Source organism: Elaeis guineensis, chromosome 4 (assembly GCF_000442705.2).
Source record: "Elaeis guineensis isolate ETL-2024a chromosome 4, EG11, whole genome shotgun sequence".
NCBI lineage: Eukaryota > Viridiplantae > Streptophyta > Magnoliopsida > Arecales > Arecaceae > Elaeis > Elaeis guineensis.
This window is the reverse complement of record NC_025996.2, coordinates 8,471,360-8,494,526: the sequence shown is the minus strand read 5'-3', so window position 1 is coordinate 8,494,526 and position 23,167 is coordinate 8,471,360. Positions and strand designations below refer to the sequence as shown.

The 23,167-nt window shown below is 36.4% G+C and overlaps 1 protein-coding gene across 2 annotated transcripts; it reads right to left on the bottom strand.

Moving 5' to 3' along the window:
• Positions 1-589: 589 nt before the first annotated feature.
• LOC105044051 (alpha-mannosidase) lies at positions 590-23,167 on the bottom strand. 2 transcript variants are annotated; one of them, XM_010921830.4, is made up of 29 exons: positions 22,332-23,167; positions 22,151-22,234; positions 21,372-21,460; positions 21,116-21,290; positions 19,620-19,739; positions 19,455-19,538; positions 19,313-19,384; positions 19,064-19,177; positions 18,879-18,979; positions 18,504-18,597; positions 18,242-18,409; positions 18,043-18,120; positions 17,126-17,191; positions 16,976-17,032; positions 14,477-14,696; positions 14,064-14,200; positions 12,465-12,530; positions 12,307-12,366; positions 12,139-12,210; positions 11,046-11,093; positions 10,762-10,881; positions 8,770-8,835; positions 4,815-4,927; positions 4,636-4,720; positions 3,145-3,255; positions 2,967-3,062; positions 2,841-2,888; positions 2,698-2,766; positions 590-1,121 (listed from the first exon to the last, which is right to left on the bottom strand). In XM_010921830.4, exons 1-29 carry the CDS (start codon positions 22,776-22,778, stop codon positions 933-935), a joined length of 3,249 nt encoding a protein of 1,082 aa, XP_010920132.2. In that variant the 5' UTR covers positions 22,779-23,167; the 3' UTR covers positions 590-932. The 2 variants fall into 2 exon arrangements, with proteins under 2 accessions (XP_010920132.2, XP_029120065.1); XM_029264232.2 differs by lacking the exon at positions 19,455-19,538.

Here is a 23,167-nt window from a genome sequence, read left to right as displayed (position 1 = left end):
CCGGGAAGTGCATGCTAAGCATGTCTGATATACCTAAAAGGTATAATCATGGTTGGTCACCCTTGATTGCCCCTGGATTTCACTTTGGATATAACTTAATTCTCATCTAGACCATCAAAGCTTTCACCTAAGCTGCAATATCTTGAATCATTTTTCCCCCATATCCAGGAGAATAAGGATATCTTAAATCAGTGAAAAACGCAAAACCAACCTCATTTAACAATTGTCGTTTATAGTATCTTAAGATCTTTCTTCTTTTCCGATAGAGTATGTATCTCAGGAGTTCAATTATCTGCTTTGTTCTCTGATTCATACAAGGATGGAACTTTATAAACAAAGAGTCTGTAGTGAGTAGTGCTCTTAAAACTAAAATAATCTTTCATCAGGGCAGCTTGGTGAGTGGCCTAAATGGAATCAGATCCAAAGGAAATCAAGAGTCAATTGCATGGTTGCCAAAACACTGTCGAGAGTTGCTGATTTTATTTCTCTCAGACATCTAGGTGATATTGACATGCAAAAATGTGAGTTAAACCAAAATTTGGTGTACAAGGATTAAACAAAAACTTCAAGACTGAATATAATTCTTCAATTAACTAGAGAAAAGAACAATACTTTAATGTTCTTTATGTGCAAATAATATAGCAAAGCATCTTATTTTAGGTAAATCAGATAACTGCACTTCAAGAACCGGGAACAACTAGGACAAAAATCAACAAAAATGGTACCTTTAAGCTTTTATTTGCAATGCTGCAGAACGAATCTATCAATCTATCACACTGCTTTCCGATACTAGATACCATGGATAAGAATCCATATGAGTTTGAAAACCAGGCTCTGTTGCTTAGGAGTGTGAGATGAGTGCTTTGGATCTTGGGATCCTCATGTCTGCAGGATCACAAAATAAAAATCTGAAACTATTTCAGGGACTGGATTTAGAATTTCAACAAGAACGTGCGGATTTCCATCGGTCCCAACTCAACGACCAGGGTGACATTGCTGACTGGGCCACCCCTCACTGGAGCTGGAAAATTTCTATCATCTCCTTCAACATGCCACGTCATCTTCTTCATCTCCGACTTCTCTTGGTTTGCTGATAAGCTTGTTTCCTTCAATTCTTTAATCTACAAGGGGAAAGAAAATTAAACCCACTTTGTGTTTTTACTGTTTAGATGAAATCCTTTGTCTTTAGGAACTGGACTATTTCCTCAATGAGTACATTTTACCCGTCGAAAGAGTGAAAATGAAAACATTTCACAAGAAAAAAAAAAATCATATGAAGAAGTTCTAATGGAAGACATATCCATAGTATGAGCACATAATTTACATAATAAATACCTAGGAAAAAAATTACATGGCTTAAAATAGAGGTACATTTAAGTGATCCACAATCATATTCTCAAAACATGTCTCAAATAAGTATGTCTTCCTAAAAAATATTACCATGAAGCAAAAGTGTGCTTCTTGTGTAGGAAAATTATTTGAGCTCACTGTGCATCAAGAGGTCAGGTGCATGATATGGATGGTGTCAAATAAATTAAGAGAAAAGTCATTGCTAATCATGATGTCTAGACTTGTTAGGATCTTCAGAGACTTTTGGTATTAAACTTATGCTCCTTCGTTACTAATAGCACTAGAAGGTTTATGACTTTGTGATTCTACTCTTCAGCAAGAATATTTATGGAATGAACTTTGACACTATTCAATGATAATTAGGCCAAACCACGAGGTAGCAAAGTGAAAAAAGTATTGCACTGCAATCACTTATAGATGTAGCAGAAATGAGGTGAGAGTGAGATGTCATGGAACCATTACGATATGCATCTAGATGACATGATGAGAGGTGAGATCCTTAAGCATTCATCACAGAGATCAAGATGACTGAGAATGAGATGGGAGGTCATAATTTAACCTTTCTGTACTATCCTAGGTAGTAACCTACAAGCAGTGAAAATATGATAAAGATAATAATGCTTACATGATAAAAAATGCGGTACAAAGAGTCAAAGACTGTCGAACAATTGATTCTGACAATCAAAGGGAATCTGAGAACATTTCAAACTCCACTTGAGTAGGCAGCAAAAACCATGAAGGTCTGGATTAAAATAGTTTTTCTGGTGGTTGCCCCAGATTAGGCCACCTCATTCTATCATTGCCTATATACTGACTATCAGCATCCAAAGATGGAGATGCAATGAAAAAGTCTATATCTAACAATGGGTCATTATCACATTAAGCTAAAGGAAGCAATTTCTAGTGCGTCGACACCATGAGATTGTGGTGCAAACATTAGAAGCTTGCAAATGTCTGATGATCCATGAATGGGTGGAAATAGGTCACATATACAATCTTAGTAGGCCAATAAATAGCATGTGGAAAAAACATGTGATTAGAAAAAATGTGTATGTCAAACATTAAATTAGCAGTACATCTAACATAGACAATTCAACGCAAGCATAGTAGTATAAATATTTGAATTTTCAAGTAAAAGGTCTGGAGAACTTATAATATGTGTCACAAAGAGATTCTGTTAATAAAGGTTTTATACACAATTGAGTTTTTGAGAATGTATTTTAAGCCTATGTTCCTCTCCACAAATACAAAATTTTCAATGAACAATAAGTAGACGGTCCCCCCATGAATATGGCCTACGTGTCCGCTAGAATAATTAGATATATGTTATCAAGAAGATGGACATACCATTTTCTTCGCAAAGACCTTTTTTAGTTCAACCTTTGCCATTGCTGAATTTTGGACATCTTCATCAGCCTAAAGACATTCAAGAGTGTTCAACAAAAGCAAGATATCAATTCATAAAAAGCATTACTTCTTCACTGCCATACCTCGTATAGATGTGCCAGTCGGAGGAGGACAGTTCCATCATCTAGATCCTGAAGATTCAAACAAAGCTCTACTAGGAAAAGTACTGATTGCTAAGCAATGATTATTCAGTGGTTTTAAGTTAATACCTGAAGTGTGATCAATGCAACATTAGGAGGTAAACTGTAACCATCTTCCATCGTAGTTGCTTTTGTGTTATGAGAAGACTTCCAACGTTCCTCATTCTATGAGATCAAATATTTGTATATCAAATGATCTAAGGGAAAATAAAGTTGTAACCTTATTTTAGTTAGATATACAACATACCTCATGAGTGAATGCTAGAAGAAGAGTTGAATAAATTTGTTGACCATACGTCCTGCGCCAATATGCCCCACTTCCTAACTGGTTGATGCTCAGATAATAATTTCCTCTAGCCTAAGACAATTTGGACACATAAAAAAAAAAAAGAGAACTATTAACATCCCGCAAGCGAACAGGAAGCTGCTATGTTAAAGTGGCAGGCATAATAATACAAAGTGGGATAACACATATGCTGATTGCATAGCACCAGGAAGATATGGCATGATATTGACATATAAGGTTGTTTATGAATAGGAAAATAGGCAGCAATTAGAATGTTAAGATGCTGCTTTGGACTCAAGGTTCTTTGCATGACATGCTTATGCAAGGCAAACAAAAGAAGATAGACAATGGAAGCAACAAAATGCTTCAAGATAATATGCATGTTGAACATTCCAGCCATAATACCCAGGATTAAGTGTCTTTTTTTTTTTTTGTTATCTTTCATTTTTTAAACTATTCCTCAATTTATCAGTGACAGCATTGACCTTTTGCTTTGTTGTTTATTCATGGGAGTAAGACAGTTACTGAGAAGCTGAAATTTCTATTGAATGGATAAGACTGACTAGTGCCATAGAATTTTCCCAGGATATCTGTTTTATATATGTTATAATCTATTGTTAACATTCACATAATATCAGCATGGAGCGCATGAATTTGAAAATTCATAAACAGATCTTCTATATTTTACAAAGGGCTTGCCTAATTATGGGTGTCAATTCAATCTTCTCAGAACCTGGAAAAGGAAATTGAGTCATCAATCACCAGGCCAAGGCTTTGAATCCAAAATCAAAAAATATGGAATTCTTCAATTTAAACTCAACTATTTCAGCCAAAACAATATGATAGTACTGCTTGCTTGATTAAAGGTCTTGCCTTAGTTTTTTTCCTGTTTTTTGAGCCCTTCAACATTCGTAATATCAGATCACAATTTATAGACTACTTCAACTACCATAAAGTATATTGTCTATTAAAGGAAAAATAATCTAAAAGAATCCACTCAATTATATTCTACATTTGTTCTGAGTAGATACTGTGCTAAGCAATGTTTTAAGTCTTGGTACCGGGCCTTGTACTGGCACCTTGTTGGTACAACATGAGATGCTCTAGTACCAACACATGGTACATTGTTGGAGTTGGCACGACAATGTAGCATCTATTGGTATGAGGGCAATACCAATCCCTGGACCGGTAACTGTGCTGTATCAGGTCAGTACTGTATGCTCCCGCCCTTATGGCACAATACTTAAAACACTGGTGTGGATGCTTTATTCTGCATTGATCAATTATAAAAATTCAAGATCACAAAAGTGGTTTCAGATCTCTAGATTTAGAACAAGAAGAAAAATTATCTGGCTAAAACAGTATAGTTAATGACACTGGATTGTATATAATGCAACTTGGAAAAATTAAAAACACATGTAGAAACATTTTTAACACTGAGGTGCAGCATACCATGAGCCCCTCGCAGGCATTAACTACACAAACTTTCTCATCAAGTGATTCCCCGACACCTTTAAAATCAACATAGAGCAGGCGCCTTGTAGTTAACAGCACTTTGTCAGAAAACAACATCATAAGGGAAACAGAGAACTGCAAATAATCATGACAAACCAACAATAAGGAAATAAAACCTATGAAGCATGATTTCTATTCCACCATCCTCAATGCTGGAACCTCCAACAGCATGATCTACAAGGACAGAGAGTTCAGACTTCCCATCCGCTATATATATTCCAAGATTCAGCTGAAATTTTGACCAAGAAACTAATTAATGGATATGATGCCATCTTATAAGTACATGGAAAGTACTAATAAAGTTCTATATAATCCAAATACATATACTGGAGAAAAAACATACAAGGTAAAATAGTGAATACACGTGATGTGGTCTGGACCTAGAAGGGGCTAGGGATATTTCTTGTTTGGATTTATTTTCAGTTACTTTTAGCAAGTTTCCAAGTTGCTTAGGAATCAAATTTGAAGGCAACAGATTTATATATTTTGTAAGAATAATTATCTTGTATCATTCTTCCCCTTCCATTTACATAATTGATGAGTTCTACATCACTCTAAGTCAATTTTTGTAACAGATGTCACTAGATTATTATCCTCATCCTGTTTGCATTTACTGGCAATCATGTCCCCTCTAGGCCTCTATTTGTTATAAATTTTAGTTTCCCAAAGATGAAAAAATGAATTTGCAGACTTTTCTCTATACACTCCTAGAAAACGAGATCTCAATAATTTTTATTAGATTATGCTTTTGGGCTTGAATGGTCACTTCTACCATAGACTGAGTGCTCAGTTGAATCCCTGTCCATTTTTCCTCTTAGATTTGATCTTAATATCAGATCCTAACAATTAAGATTTAAGAGATTCTCATCATTGGTATAAAAGCACTAAGATTCAGCATTCAAAATGACAGTGTTCTGTCCTATCATGTTGCTGGACAAAAAATTTTACAAGAGGTTACAGAAACATGAAAAATAGAATATCCAAGCATTTGAATATCAAGTGAATGGAACTAAAAGTTGGAGGTTCGAAGTTTAAAAGAGCTGACTAGTTAAAACCTGATGGCTGAAGAACAAAAGAAAAGACTTGAAGAAATAGGAATATGAAGAAGTTCTCATGCTAACAATTATGAGGGAATAAATTTTCTAATTCATCTGTTCACAACTGGAAGGAATCCATGGTCAACCTCATCTACCTGAGAATCAATGACCATATGAATTATAATCACCATACACTCTAGTGGCCACACAACAATTTGATTGCAAGAAAGGACAAAGTTGGTCTCCACTGCCAGATGGTAATTGGCTAATGGAAGGGGAAATAAATCCAGAATACACCAATGATCTCGGAACGAATGAAGGTTAAGCAATTTGAAACAACCTAGGGTTAGATGAAGCACTTTTCTGAGTGCTAGGATGGGAGAAAGCCGGCTGCAATTGGATGAGGTTGCGATTTAAACCCATCGCCCTAGTATCCAAAACCTAGTGATTTTACCAACTTAACCCATTGGCAAACTCATGGTTAGATGGAGCTATTTATACAAGATTTTAAAATTTTTCTATGCTCCTGGAATTGGCTTTTAGAGTTATCTATAATAAGTCATAAGGGAGTCAAGTAGCTTGGTTAAGCGACAAGTTTGTCGCCATGGTTATATTGATTTTGGAGAAAAAAGTCATAGTCTGTCTTTTTTAATTAAAATTTTTGGTAGAAATATATATATCAGCTCCAATTGAACAAACAGATGAGTTTTTGCACTTATGTTTCCAGGGAAGAATTTTGGGTGAAACAATTTACTGCCAAATAACATTGTTGGTTGTTATATTCACAAATGACATCATGGATCCGGTCAAAAATACATGTATCCACTACTAAGTATTTAAATCTGAAGTGATAAAATCAAAGTTCGCTGTACCGGTACCGGATGGCGTGTCGGTGCCGGACCGGTATGGTATGGTACCGGTACCATACCGTACCGACACATGGTACGCCTAAGCATACCGGTCCAGTATCGGTACACAATATTTTTTTCGATTTTTAATTTTTTTTTTGAATTTTTGAAGTTAATAATTGATAAATACAACCTCAATATGACATTATATTGCATATTATTAACATATTTGGGTTCAATTTGGAGTTAGGTTGCGGCACAAAGACTCTTGATCCAAAATTTCAAGCATATATTTATTTACATTATATTTCAACTATGTCATCTTAAAACTAAAGAAAAAATATATAAAATACGCATTAAAATGTATCTAAATATTTAAGTACCAAGCACAATAACTGATATACGAACCTTAAGATGTACTCTGCATTTAATTTCTTGTCGAGTGTCTGTGACGCTCGTAGATGTCTGGATCATCAACATAGTCTGAAAGGATATCAGTCCAACCCTCTAGCCAAGCTGCACCGTACTCTCGAATATTCATCATCTCATAAGGCATCCTCTCTGGATTGTAAGACATCTCAGACCTCTCGCTAAAATTCTGACTCTGAGAAGTATCCTCGAGATGATGGTACGGTTGTGGAGGAGCCCATCCAAATATGCCAGTAGCAAAATCTGATCCGTAAGATGCTCCAGACTGCATAGGGTAGTAACCACTAGAAGATGATGCCTTGGATGCACCATATGCATATGGATCATAAGGTGGCTGTGGATAATAGGATCCATAATGCGAGGATGATCCAGATACATCCATGGACCCTACTCCACGTGCAAGATCATCCGTAGCTGCATCATGTACTGGACGACCTCTAGGAGCCCGTCATCTATATGAAATTGGCTCCCCACGATCTCTACTGACTCGTCTACCATGATCCCTATCCTATGTGACATGCGTAAACTGAGACTCACCGGTGAATCGAATATTACCCTGTGGCTGTGTCTCATAAACGGTGGTCTCAACGGTTTTGTTGAGATCTTCATATGCTTCGGGAGTTCTCTGAGACTTCTCAGAGAACTCTAACACCTCTCAATCATTTAAAAGCTCTCCGACCCCACCCCTTTCCCCTCCCCACTTTTTGCATGTGGAGATGTCGGCACGGTTCGGTTCACGCCGAACCAGTACCGAACCGATCCATACCGTCTGGTATTGGGCGGTATGGACATGAACCGGACCGAACCGAGCGGTTTGGTGCAGTTCGGAGAGTTTTTCGAAAAAAAAGTCCGAACTGGACCGGTAATGTACCGGTCCGGCTCGGTACGCCTGAACTGCCCAGTACGGCGAACCCTGGATAAAATACATCTATCTTTTTTTTTTTGTTTGGTAAGATAGATCATTCACACAAATCTAGTATGAATATATCCCAAAATATCAGAAAAAAGGATATCCTAGAATGACCTTGGCAAAACTGAGGCATCAGTCCAAAGGCATCCTCCAAAGTGGTCGGCAACATAGCTACCAACCCAGTCTACGACATTGTTCTACTTTTCAAAGGATATACTATATAAATTACCAAAACAAAAGCCACCACTTTGATATGTCATTGCCTTGATATGCTAGCTTCAACCTATAGTAAGATGATGATATTCATAGAGTCCGGTTGGCAATTTTGTAAATGAGGTCACCAAGTATGAGGGGAAGTCTCTCCTCTCTCTTCGAATAAGATAGAGTGAAAATGAAGTAACAATGTCAATTTCAAAGTCTTATGTGCCAATATGGACTGGTATGGCTGATTTGGGTCAACATTGTTCAATATGAGCCAATACTCTATACCATCCCCCTTTTCCATTGGCAAAATTAAGCCCCATTTCTATTGGCACAGTTAGTAATAGTCAAGTAGTTAGTACAGTACAAATTAGTACATAGCAATACCATAGTTCTTGTCAATCCTTGAATGATGCTAAACAATACATCGTACTTATCACATGTTCTGCCTTTTCTCTTTTGTTTGACTCTGTCTTGGATTAGCATAAGAACCACATTGAGTAACCTTGTCATAATGTTATTAGTTTTTCTAGTTGTCCCACTACTGGGACACCTAGCTTTATGCTAATGTTGAAGATTGTCACATATAAAGAGGAGAAAGTTACATGAAGAGCAAAAGCAGTTCATTTTGTGAGCAAAGTATTACCGGATAATAGTTTCCTGCAATTGGTTGAGTCACTTGAAGATTCCAATCCTCCCTATAATCACGAACCTAGAAAGACAACATCATCTCAAACTTTTCTCGAATAAAATTACTAGAAAAGTTATCTAGAAAGATCAAGTAGACACTTTGAAACACACACACACACACACACACACACACACATACACACACATCTATATTTACATGAAATGCTAAACAATAAGTTATACTCTTATGACCTGAAAAAAGACAAGGCAAATTAAATCAAAATAACATTTTATTTTACAATCAAAGCATGAAAAATGAAGCACATAAATATGTGACTATGACATGTATCAGTAGTGATCGTTGCAGTTTTTCATGGTTACAATCTCATTCTACAGTTGAAAATATGCACAATTAAAATCCACCAGCATGTACATGCATTTTTTGATGCAGGCTACTGTGATATTATATGAAATTTATTTTTCTGAATTTTTATTTTTGAAACTTCAGTGACCCGAATAAGGACTCAAGCATGACCTATTAAACTATGATGGAATTTTTAAATTTTGTACATCTTGTTTTTTCGTATTGTTGGAGGACTTGTTTGGATGAGTCAAACAAGTGCCTCAAATTTTTATTCTCACTGAAAGAAAAATAAATGAACATTACGGAAGAAAAATTTTAACCCTTCATCCTCACAAGTGCAATATGAATCACTTAAGGAATTATAAATCCCAATACCCAATGCCAAGCTCTTAATTTCTATCCTTGCCATTCCCGAGATCACCACGACCTTTTAATTGAAATTCTGATCCATGTCTAAACGATGATGCGTGAACCAACCCATGAAAAAATTTCAAGACCTACTGTTTTTCTTTTTTTAATGCCACATGCTAGAGTTTAAAAATATATCTTACTTATACTCCTGCAATCACCTCCAATACCTTTATCAATCAAAGGATGCCATATTCTCCCATCATAGAGCTAGTGTCTGACCTTTAATACTAATGACACACCCAATAGCCTGTCTGTACCTTCATCTAAGTCTAAACCATATATAGAATCTTCCCCAACCGCAATCTATATAGCTTTAGAAACCAGTTTTTGTAATTCCCTAGTACCTATAAAAGATTAAAATCTGCATGCATCCTCTCCACCAAAACCCAGATATTATTAAAACAAGATGTAGCACCATTGTGTGCTTAAAGCATAGAATAGATTATGCCCTTTACAAAGGATCTATAAAATTCAATATGCTTTTTATACATAAATAAATCCTTGATGTATGATTCTCAGCTTCAGTCTTTAAGAAAGAAAATATATACGGCTTTGCGATTCCACCTAACACTCACAGCTTTTCTGTCCAACTTCACGTACTAATCTTAAGGTAGATGTGTTTATCCATGTCATTCATGAATTTCATCCCATATATTTTAAAAACAGCACTTACTCTTCAAACCACAATCATCAATAACCTCTGTTCAAATAAATCTTGTCTTTAAGGAAAAAATAGATAGGATCAGTGGCCCGCTAGTTTCATTTCTAAATCTCTGACTTCTCTTTCTTCTTTTTCTTTTTTAACAAGAAAAGTTTCTTTGTAGGTAAGCACTATTTGAATCAATAATCAACTTAAGTTATATATGTTTTGATTTGCATATGCTCTAAGTTCAGTTTTAGAAAAGTGGCCTGTCATTTGGAACTAGATATACTCAACCAGAATGCAATTTCTATTGTTTTTGCTCGCTCATCTCTAACAAATTGTACATATTGAAGAACCTCATAATTTGTGAAGCATAATGTAGGCCTATCACGATGAATAGAAGAAACAAATGTTCTCAAAACATGAAGAAAAACATCATTCTCAAAATTATCCTTTGAGACTTAAAACTGACACCTAATGTGATTCACAGAATCTGGTTGAGTCAACATAACCAACTGAACAAAATAAAAAAAAAAGAAAAAGAAAAAGATGCATGTTCAGCTAATGTATGCTTGAAACTAGATAAATACCCGTTTTAGAAAATCTCTTCCATTAGAGTCCGTGAAAAATGTCCTATTTGTGACCATGTTTGCTGTCAATCGTGTAATGACCTCCTTCCCAACACCATCATCAGTAGGAATGGGCCCAACCTTCATGAAAAAATAGAAAAATTGACGTTGAATTTTATAAAGAACACAGACATTGTGACCAAGGAAGAACGGATAAACACTTATTATTAGCCTTTCAAGCTAAAATTAAATCAACATTCTACAACAAGCATTCTATACGAGAGAAGCAGAAGCAAAGAACTTACAGTATATTCAATTTCTGCATGCTCCTTGTCCTTATAAAGTCTGATCACCTGAAATAAATCATATGTGAATCTTTTGATGAGGATTTTGCATGAAAAAACGTGACCACCAAAAAAAAAAGCATATTTTTAGTCAACATGAATGCCACATTAGTGATATACAGTATAGCAGATAATCATCACCCATTATCTCATTCGTTTTGGCTCCGTGAATCTAGTACATTTTTGTTAAGCAGATATATTACTTAACAACATGGTGATAGCCATAGAAATTGGTAAAAGAACATAAAGAGGCCCTCTCAGCCATCAAAATCTCAGGAGAATAGAAAAGAGCATATTTTGAAATTATTTTTAACTATGGATTATCATCTATAATGGTCAGACAAAATCAGGTCAATAGATAATTGATGAGATCAAAGAAGGGCAAGCTGTTACTTGAAGAAACAAGATGGAGAAGGGAAGCTATTTCCAGTAGACTAGGATAATAACCGGAATCAAGGTTTTCAATAACAGAGGGACAGCATGCCACCATCCTGAGTGTCAGGACTGGACGAGTCAGGAAATGGATCAGTAGAAATAATTTGAATCCACCAAGTGAAATTCATCGTAAATTGCTAGATATGTGAAATGCTATTGCCATGAAGGTTTTAAATGATTGAAGTCAAATGAATTTCTTTATCTCGTATATGTGAAAACAATAAGCAGAATTGATCTAAGCACATTGATATATATAGAAGTCAGATTTAAAATCAAAACTTCTTTTATTTGATGAAATTATTCATGAACAGTACCAACATGCAAAAATATATATGAATCTGCATCTATGAACGCATACATAATCCAGACTCATATCTTTTATGGGAAAAATCAAAGCAGCCTACATTAAGTTATTAGTTATGAGATTGCTCACAGACAACATTTATAAAAACTGGTAAGTTACAAATAGTTTACCTTTGAATGGTTAACGGGACATTCTGACAGGAAATTTGATCTAAACAAACTGTTATATCTATAAGTTAAATAGTTGGTGTTTTTCAACAATCAGCAAGTTACACTATGAACAGAATATTATAACTGAAAATAAGATCTAAACAACCTGATATATCCACGAGTTAAATTGTTGGTAGACTTCATCAACCAGAGGTCCACGTATAACCTTTAAAGGTACCTGAGTCAAATAACAATTGCACAACAATATTTATTTACATCAACGACTAACTAATCCAGCAACTTGTGATATCACAACATTTATAGAATGAATTACCGATCTGGAAGCAGGTGTTGGAGGAGCACCATTTGGCTGGAAAATGTATGCACCAGATGCCTAGGAAATTTACCACATGCGGCACAGCCAATGATTAGCTTGAAACAAAAAAAAAAAAAAAGATAAACTAGTATTGGTAATAATACTAAGTTATATACATGTAGATCTGTATCCCCACTGCTTGAGCTGTACCACAGATAGCTTTGCTGTATGGGTATATCCACCTGATCCATATAAAACTACTCTAAGAAAGACCACCATATACAACATTGAAGTTTTAAAATTTTAAATGGAATAACATAAAATTATGTCTCAATAATAGCTTGACTCCTGTTATAATTTATAAAAGTTGAATATTATTCAAGCTGTAGTAGAGGAAACCAAGAGGCAAAGTACTGAGTAATAAGCACGATCTAAATAATAACAATGAATGACATTAAGACAAGAAAAGAATCCACATATTCTTTTTGTCCACCAAGATTATCACATGGCAAAGCTTCTTAAAACTGGATGAACAATCCCGTTTCAAGATGTATGGACATGGTGTTTTGGACATTTTACTTATAATTAACAATGAGTTCATCCCGTTTCAAGATGTATGGACATGGTGTTTTGGACATTTTACTTATAATTAACAATGATGACATTGTACCAATGCCTTTTCAGTCCCACTTTGTCTCATTTCCTTCTCTCACCCCAAGTCTGTTATCCCTACTCACAATCTTTTATCATTTATATTGCTAGTTGGTATCAGAGCTATAAACAACAATAGAATACAATCATCTTTGGCCATGTTGGCGAAGCTATTGGCCAAACCAGCTTGGATATGTCTGGTCTATAGTAACTGTCTTTGGGGCATGGATGCCACAGGTTCATGGCAAAATATATTGGCTATATTTCCTTTTCGCTATGCATTGACTTTTTTTCTCTATGATAGAATTGAGTTTTTATATGTGACATAATAGTCCGGAAAAAAGAAAAGATGTCGAACTTCCAAATAGGTCATTTGTCTTTCAAATCTTTAAAGTTGTTCTTGCCTCAGTTATTTTGTTTCTATACTTCATCTTCAATGCAGAACTTGTTAGCTTTATAGGATCCTATTACCTCCTACAAATAACATATGCACCTTATTATGATTTAGCTATCTTATATTTTGTAATTAAATTCCAAATGTGAAGAAGATGGACTATTATATATTGAATAACAATTCCAATGACCAAGCTACAGCAACCTAATTACTTTTAACCAAGTTATCACATTAGCAGTCTCCAATAAATTTGGAAAATAAACATAATATCACCACCATCATAATGCGTTAGCATGTGTATTTCTAAGGTAAGCCAATATTTTTTGCAGCCAAAACTACTAGCTTTCAGTAATTTAAAACTATAATTTCTTGTAGAAGATGACATCCTTCTTTAGTGCCAGACTCATACCAATAGTAAAGAGATAGTATTTCAGTAACAAACATATGCCAGAGCTGTGAAAAAAGCAAGCTGCTGAAATAGACATTATGAATGGAAACTTAAATCAGGAAGCCAGATCAGCAGCCTATTGACACGAGATTTATAGCAAGCTGAAATCACTGGAAAAATAAAACATGGATTTAAAAAAAAGCAACTCCTAAAAGTTGAACATTATTTCATGATATAGTTACTGTACATAATTCTCATTAAATGGCCAACCACAGTTTCAGGACATGTCCTGACAACTTCTCATGCTAGACATGGCACACTGGATCAATAAAAATAACTTACTCCTGTTCTATAATTAACCATTCTCTTGAGTTGTCCAGATGTCAATGAAAAGGACATTTTTAAAGGTCCTGGCCCAACTTCAATTGTGTCATTTTCTAGAACAGCACCAGCTGAGATATAACCATTTCTGCTCATTCCTGTGTCATTTCATAAAAAGGTATAGATAAACAAGAAAGACAAATTAATTTATAACAACAGTGCATAAATTCTAGGTGTTCTAAGATGCTAGGTTTCAAGCTAGTATGCTAATTCCTTTTTTTCGGTCCAGGCATTAAGTCAGCCCCATTTGAAAAAGCTGCATTTTGCTAGACTGAAACTTAGCATGGCACTAATATATGCTGAGGATATACTTAATAGTTGCTCCACTTTGAGACTAATAACAAAAATTTACAAATCAGAACTATGAAACCCACCTTTCCCAGCCGTTCTTGAAATAAAGTAAGAATTCCAACCCAATGGTGGGACAGAAACTTGAAATACAAGCCAATATTTTGGTGCTTCTTTTGGTGACACTCCTATATAAGCCTTGACATATAAATTTCTTATATAGCCAGTAACATTGTCCACCTCCACAAATTGTGTGTCAATATTATTTCCATTAGAATCCCGTACGACAAGAAGATCATCATTAACCTGACAGAAAAAAAAGCATTTGAATAAAAAAAATGCAAAAGGTTATGAGTATACAGATGTACTGTATATTCTTCATTTAAACAAAAAATAGGAAAATTAAGAGAATGAACTGAGTCTTAGAATATATACAACCATACTACAAATGATTTTGGTGATAGGAATTCTGACGACGGAAGGGAGGAGGGTTCACAAATATGGCCTTCTAGTAGAACAGGTAATACCCTGACACATGTGGCCACGCACTTTATGAGATCACATGTTCCACTGTATAATGCAGTTTATGAGAAGCAGTACATCCTTCAAGAAACAAAAAAGGAGAGAAAAAGAGTCCAATTGCTGAATACTGCAGTTATAGCAACGAAAACTATCCCTGGTGCATTGTTGAGAGAGTGACAACAATTAAATGTTGTTTGAGTCTGATTAGTCCACTTCCAGGTTTTAATTGCCGGAAGAGCAACGAGTTTTTATTTTTTATTTATTGATCTTCTTATCTGCATCTATTTTTATCTTTCTAGATGTGTTACCATACCAGAACTTTGATGACTATAGGGCAATTTGAGTAATTAGGAATGTCAGTCTACAAAGTCTAGTTCTCTCAGCCGTAATGACTTTGTGTTATGAGTAGAAATCCTGTAGGTTCTAATCTTTACCTGTATTTGATACAGATGGAGGATCAATAAACCTGACATGTACAACATGATATTTTATGACAATTATAGAATTTCTGTTTCTTGCACATGCAATTACACAGATGCACATACAAAGAAGCTGAAAGAAGATGTTTCTTAGGCATATCTGGCACCAATCATCAGTCAGAAAGACATGGCTGGAAATGGGTTGGGCTAAGGTTGGACCACACCTTACTGAGTTCTGCCCTAATTAATTTAATCAAGCCAAGGTCTAGGCCTAAGCTTGAACATTTTTAGAATAGTTAAGCCCAATCCTAGTGCCAAGTCTAGATTGTCCCAACTATCTGTATGGCTGAGAGCAGTGTAGGCAAGGTTCAAGAGATGCATGCAGAGTTTGATGGCCGGGCCAAGTTGGTGCAAGTGGAACTGAGGGTGGTGCCAAGGTCAAAGCAGAGGAAAACGGCAGTGCACGTGGAGATGAGATGAGATTGAAACTGTGGATGGTGCATGAGAGACAGAGGGCCGAGGATGGAAGACGAGAAAAACAATAGTAAGGAACTGGGGGTAGTGAATGGAGGGCAGATGTTGGTCCATTAGAGGGAGGAGAAGGAGGATGGATGGTGGATGAATTTCGTAAGGAGGAGGATTGATGGGTCGAGCAGAATGGACAATGAAATGATTAATAGAGAAGATAAGAGGAGGGTGGAGCAAGTGATGGGGGAGGAAGGTGGAGGATGGAGTGATTGCAGGGAGAAGGGGAGGAGGCTGGAGGATGAAGTGATTCAGAAGAGTAAATGAAGGCAGCAAAGGACAGACCTCAGGGAAGGAGTCGGAGAGGCTGTCAACAGAAAGCAGGTGGACCAGGGAGAAGTCATATAGACTGGGTAAAGTACGATAACTTCTCAAAATTAAATTTGAGTCAATCATAGCCATCTATCTGATGAATGGCCAACACTCCTTACATGTATCTAACAATAATACACTTTAATTCCTAATTTATACAGTTTTCAGGCCTTGGTTTGATCTTGTGCTGGGCAGACCAAGGGTTAGTTGCAGTTTTCATTTCTTAAGATCCAGCCCAATCCAAATTGTTGAATCTCAGCCCAAAGTCGGGCCCAAAGGTCTTGTGTTGGAAACCTATTTGTAAGCCTACAAGTAGGGTGTTTAGGCCAAATATGAAAAGTGAGAGGAAGGAGAAATAATATTCGTTTCCTAACTAAGCAGCATTAGGGGTGATTAGGGCTTTCGTATTTATGTTTTAAGAAAATTATCAGTACTGAAAAAGGTAAGTGAACTCTGAGATAAACTAGGGGAGGCAAGGTGGCAAAAAGTTATAAAAGAAGAAGGTTAAAAAACAACGATGGCTTAAAAAAAGATCATTAAGGAAAAATTCTGAGCAAACACAAAGATTGTTTACATATTTAATAAATTAAATTGTCACACCTCATACAACTAGTCATCGTTAAGCCCCATATGAGACAACCCCTTTTGGCAAGACACTCTAAAATAACAAGAAAAGAATATTTTTTGGAAAAAGGTTAGTACTAGCTTAGTTTCATGAAATTGAGTCAAGCCTTTCTATCTCAGAAGCAGAAAACTTAAATCATCATGAGCCTTAGAGAAAATTAATTTATCACTTAATGTACTCACGGGAATCCTTATGAAGTCATTACGGTTCCATCCAAGAGGATTGTATGCCACCACAACCTAAAGATGCAAACATTAAAATATATCAAATTGTGCCCAAGAAATAATACATGAATTTTAAAGCTCCTAAAAACATGAGAAAGAACAACTTACCAAGCTTTTCCCTTCCAAAATTTCTTCCTCAGTTGCAGGGCAGTAGCTTATATTGAGCAAATTGCACTGATAATAACAAGAGAAAGACATTACAAGTAGAATATTACACTAGAATGACTTTGCTAGCTTTTAGTTCTATCATTGAAGCAGGAAAAGGTGACATCACCCGTCTCACTTTTAACTTATATCAAGGATTTAAGTATGCTGGTGTCTTCGAGCATGCCAGCCACCGGCCAGCAATGCACGTGCTATGTTATGCTGAAACTAAAAAAGAAAAAAAAAAAACAAAGAACTTCATATTCTTTTTCAATTAAAAATATATAAAAAAAACAATCAATAGGTGTGGTGCTGACCCATTCTGGGTGCCATTACTGGGCCAGCAACATAAATGCCAAAGGAAACAGGTCGGCATAGCTCAGCATTTGAGACCTCAAACTTTACATAAAATTGGAAATTTGGAATATATCAATGGCAATCAGGTGACCTTACAGAAAGTTCTCTTTAGCATGGTAGCTGACATGGTATATCATCATCAACTGAACTGGCTTATAAGGAACCATCCTGCCAGAAGCAGCACTAATGCATCATGTTTGTTTTACGACCTCAAATCATTGGTAAAAAGTTTTTCATGATATCAGATTTATGTGCATTCAACAAATGATCCAGTTAACTCATGCACTCTCCACAACTGGCATTGCATAATATGATACAATACATCCATTACACCAATTAATTAACAACTTTGTCAATTCTCAATCTCTTAACAATCAGTAAAGAGAAAAAATCGCAGCAGTTCTTTTAGTAAATAGATCACCCACAACATATTTTATTTTAGTCTGTGATTCTTGGGCAGCAGTACATGTATGTGTACTGGACAAATATAGCTAATATAATATAGGGACATGCAAATACTTTACCTGGCTTAAATTTACTGCTGAAGACGCACAATTTGTATTGGTTAAGCATGGAAGGGCTAGGTTGACAACCTTTTCTGCCTATAAATGACACACAGTGGAAATATGATAATAATTAAAGCTTGTGAGGCATTAAACAAGATGATGGGAGGGGGTGCGGCATAGAGAGAGGAACAGGAATTGGCAGGTTATTGCCCCAGACCTCTGAGGCTCCATAAGCAAGGCGTTTCGCATAATCATCTGTCGTGTGCTGTTTTGCTGTACCAGTGACAGCATCGTGATGTTGAGCAATTCCCAAAGCATCTCCTAAGCTCCAGGTAGATGGACCAGATGATGTCCTCCCTGCTAAGAATTCGATTTGACGTGCTGCCTATTTAGGACAAGTAATGCCATACTTTAGCAACTTGCAATACCAAATAAGACACCAGGTAAAACTTAAAAGAAAAATTCAATGCAATTTGTACCAGATAGTAACCACTCAGCATACGAACATAATGCTTAAATGTTGGACGGCTAGTAAAATACCCAGTCCAATAAGCATTTGGTGGATCAGCATATCTGCGAAGTCAGCAGGCAAGCTCAGATATTACATGAACTATTAATTTAATTAGTTTTTACTAGTCCTGTAATTTTGATTGGACTGGCATCAGCAGAAACGTAGAAATGATCCTAATTTCTCATGTTCAAACTTCCAAATTTGAGACGTTGCAAGTGTTTGACAAGGGTAGTCTTCCATCAGTTCTATGAAATGATTGGTGGTACTCCAACTGTTATTCTCAAAAAAAAATTTCTTGAGAAAAAAATATCTCAGTTTAATTAGCAAAACAAGCACTACTTACGGGAAATAGTCATCAAATTTCAGTGGCCAAGATTCATTTGCTGCATTTTTTGCATCAGTATAAATTGATGGAGTAGAATATAGTGCATGGACACGACCATCCTGCTATGTTGACAGGGCTGATCAGAATATCTTCTCATGAGAAGCAGAAGAATTAAATATTGAATATCTTGCAGCAAAAAGTACCTTGTTGACATAATGGATAAGTTTGTCCATCTGCCTGAACCAAGATTCCGCATATTGATATTGGAAATCATCACCCATTGTCCACATGATATGGTTTGTGCGTGTCACATTAGCCTAATTTTAAGTGTGAAATTAGCATGTATGAAAAGTCTAGACATACCCATAAATTTTAAGAAATGAGAAGCAAAGCAATAGGAGATCTCAAGGGCGAAAGTAGAAAAGAAAAACAAAAAGAACCTCAAGGCTTACTTGAGTTATCGCAGCATCAATAAAATCATTAACACGTTGTTCAACATTGTAGTCATAAAGTAGTTCATCATCCTGCAAATTTGTAATCAGACCAATGGAAAAATGCGGTTGACTTCAGATCTCTTTCACTGAAAATTCATACCTGTACAGGTAAGATGTCATCATCGACTTCAAAGCCAAACCCTTCCGGAGGACTATAATGAACAGGAAAGGTGTTCGCAAAAATCTGGAGTTTCAACTGAGCATGTCAAAAGAAAAAAGGTATACATTTGGATAGGACAAGTAAGAAGAAGAAAAAGTTTAGAACCTGAGAAGAGGAACCAAAAGTTTTTGACCCACGCCATATAACTTCAAGAGATTTGTCCACCTTACGCTTTTGCCTGTCCTGATAATCAATTCTCGCAAAATGTACAGAATCGAAACCAAGCTGGAGGCAAAAATCATGGCACAAGTGAGTTCTGCAGTATACGGTAACAAAATCAAATATGCAAACCATCTGTATGTATCTGGACCAGAGAGCAGGCACATTTCAAGGCATGTAAAATGGAAATATTCGAGACAGAATGTGTGATGATTTCTGAAACTTTTCAAGCTATAATTGAAGATGAACACATTATCTTAATTAATCTGATCGGACAATTTTAGAGTATATAGATGTGTCACGAGTAGAATTTCACTTCCAATTTTTCAAGAAAATGTAGGATATATTAAGTCGACAGTTTGAGCGAGTAGCTTATAAAAAATGAATTGCGAAATTCTTTGTGCACTGCTGGCGGCGTAGAAAATCCGACGTGGAGCACATCACTTTATGTGATTGGTCCACGTAGCCACCGCTTTCCAATGCGCATTTAAAGCCTGCAGTTCTATTTTTTGATTTAAAAATTTTGAATGACGAAAATACTCCACTTTTTGAAAAAATTATGGCATCTTATGTTCATATTATGACATTCTGCGTGCAGGAAGTTATAATTTTGATGTAGGATATCATGATATGCCACATAATGTCATAATTTTTTTCAAAGAGCAGAAATATTTTCGTCATTTAAAATTTTCAAATGAAAAAATGGAACTGCAGACATTAAATGCGCGTTAGAAAGTGGTTGAACAAAAATATCCCTTCTATATTATGACATCATGGGCCATATTATAACATCCTGAGCCATATTATGACATCCTGCATGCAGAAAGTCATAATTTGATACAGGATGTCATAATTTTTTGGGCTATATTATGACATCCTATGTATAAGAAGTTATAATATGCTACAGGATGTCATAATTTTTGCAAAGAGCAAAGATATTTTCATCATGCAAAATTTTTAAATAAAAAAACGGAACTGCAGGCATTAAATGTGCATTGAAAAGCGGTGGCTACGTAAACCAATCATATAAAGCAGTGCACTTCATGTCGGAGTTTCTACACCTCCTGTGGTGCACAAAGAACTTCCTCAAAATGAATTAGATTACCAGTATGCTTGTTGCAAAAGGAAAATGAAGAGAAAAGAATTTAAGAAGAGAAGTGTAGTTTGGAAAAAGGGAGAAGCTGCATGGAGCTTTTATAGTTTGTGAAATTCATTGAATACTACAGTTAATTATGAGCATGATTACTGCTATGCTTTATGTTATGCAGATTACAACATTTTATACATTTTCTGTGGTTTATTGACTACTACAGTTAATGATGAGAATTATGGCAGATATGGCCCTATTTTATGCAGTGTATGCGACAGAGAGAGGGAGGCCAGAGAGAGGGAAGTGGTTGTGTGCGTGTGGGGAGGGGGGGGGGGTGATAATTTTACATTACCTCTGCTCCAAGCAGGTAACCTTGCACAGCGGAGTGTCCAAATGGATCAATTTGCCATCCAACTCGAGGAACCTTGTTAAATTGCTTCTTGATCATGCCATGACCAAGAGTTGTCTGATCGATCATATCAATGTAATGGACTGTGGCTTCATCATGCATACACCAGCCACCATTTCTGAACCAAACACGCAGTCATTAAATGATGGCTGACTAATAGCAACTCTTGGTACAAAATTGAAGATAAAAGTTTTCATACACGAACTCCAGTTGGCCAGAATCCACTAGTTTTCTCACTACTCCTTGGGTTTGCTCATTTTGTTCTCTCCACCATCTTTGGAAAAAAGCCTGAAAAATTGTTAGTTTTTAGTCTTGTTATTCTTCATTGCTAAATATCTGGGAATTAAACACATAGGTAATAGGTTGAGTAACAATAGCTCATGAAGGTTTTTTTTTCCCAAATTTATTCACTCCATAACTGTTTTTTCTTTTATAAATTCAACATTTCAGTTAGGGTGACAAAGGGGGCAGGCACTCCTTTCAAGACCTCATGAAAATAAATTCATGTCGATACACAATTTCCAGTTTAGTCTTCAAGTTAAGCCAATTAATATTTTCTTCTTGTCATACTATTTACGTAATAGTTGGGAACAATCATCAACTAAGACCTCACCTAATTTTAATATCTCTTTCTGATTTTATTTGATGCTCTTAGATTTCACATAAGCAGTAGCTGCCAAGATGGCTAAGTAACATCACAGATTCCTGTTCCAAGACATTAACAGAAACAATATGGCGAGCAAGAACTGCAAAAAAAAAAAAAAAAACTTGCCTTTTTTCTGTTTAAAATTTTGGTAGAAATAAAATGGCTACTTATCAGTAACATAAGACACAACAAGAGACGTAAAGCTGTGCAAAACCCATAGTTCAAGATTATATACATACATAAAACATCTACCATTCCATCCTTGGACCTACCAAATTCAAATCATGTAAAAATCCAGAAGCAAAAACTGAAACTCTGGCTGCATAACAAACCTGCTCCGCAAAAATGAACTTCCGGTTAGGATCTTTCATCAATGCATGAACCACCGAATCCAGCACGTTCATAACACAAGCACCCTGCACGCATTGCAGAAACGCAAAAATCTCCTCGCTCTCTCTCTCCCTTAGAAATCCAAGAAACCACATTATACTTGAAGTAAATTCTAATTCCGACCTGTATGCTATTATTGGATCCAACATAGTACTGATCAATGGTCTTCAGCCACCCGACATCATCATGGGAATGCGCAACCAGGTGCACATTCAGCTTTCCAGCCACAATTCCGGCGCTTGTATTGTAACGGATGTAGCCGCCGTTGCAAGCAGAGATGGCCATCAAGATGCAGAGAAACGCCACCGCCAACCTCGCCATCTCTGCTCGCCGGATTGTTCCAGTTCCAGAGTATCTCGTACGCCGGCCGGGATGAGAATTTATAGCTAGAAGACAAGGCGGTGGAGCCGATGGGGACAAGGGAAGGGGACGCCTCAGTCTCCTTCGCTGTCCCCTATGATTATTAGCAGGAATGAGGAGGTTAGGATCAGGGATAAGGTTGGAATCAGGGTAACGAATATCTAGGGAGCAGGGAGTATCTGTCTTATCGGCTCCGTCAGGATTCCTCATGGATGGTGGGATTTTTGGTTTTCTTGATTTGTTTCGACTATCTTGCACACTTCGTCACGGGATCGTCTTTATTTTTTTAAAGAAATAAGGTGGGGTTGGCACGTCATGGTGGCTGGACCGGTGGATCTGAGGCTGTCCTTTGAACGAGAGATGACTGAGAGCGACGTAGGGATTTTAGTCCTTGCTTTCCTCCTATCGCTTTCTTCCGTTCGTGAAAAGATTTCTTTTCGTTCTTTGACTGCAATTGCCAGAGAACAAATGCCTCGCCCTTGAACCGAAGAGGTGCCGGCCAACACCTCGCGTCTTTGTCTCGACGTTTAATGCCGTCCATAAATGTTTGCCTGGACGCGACCTTGGAAGGGTTCTTCCAGATTCCAATAATTTGAAGC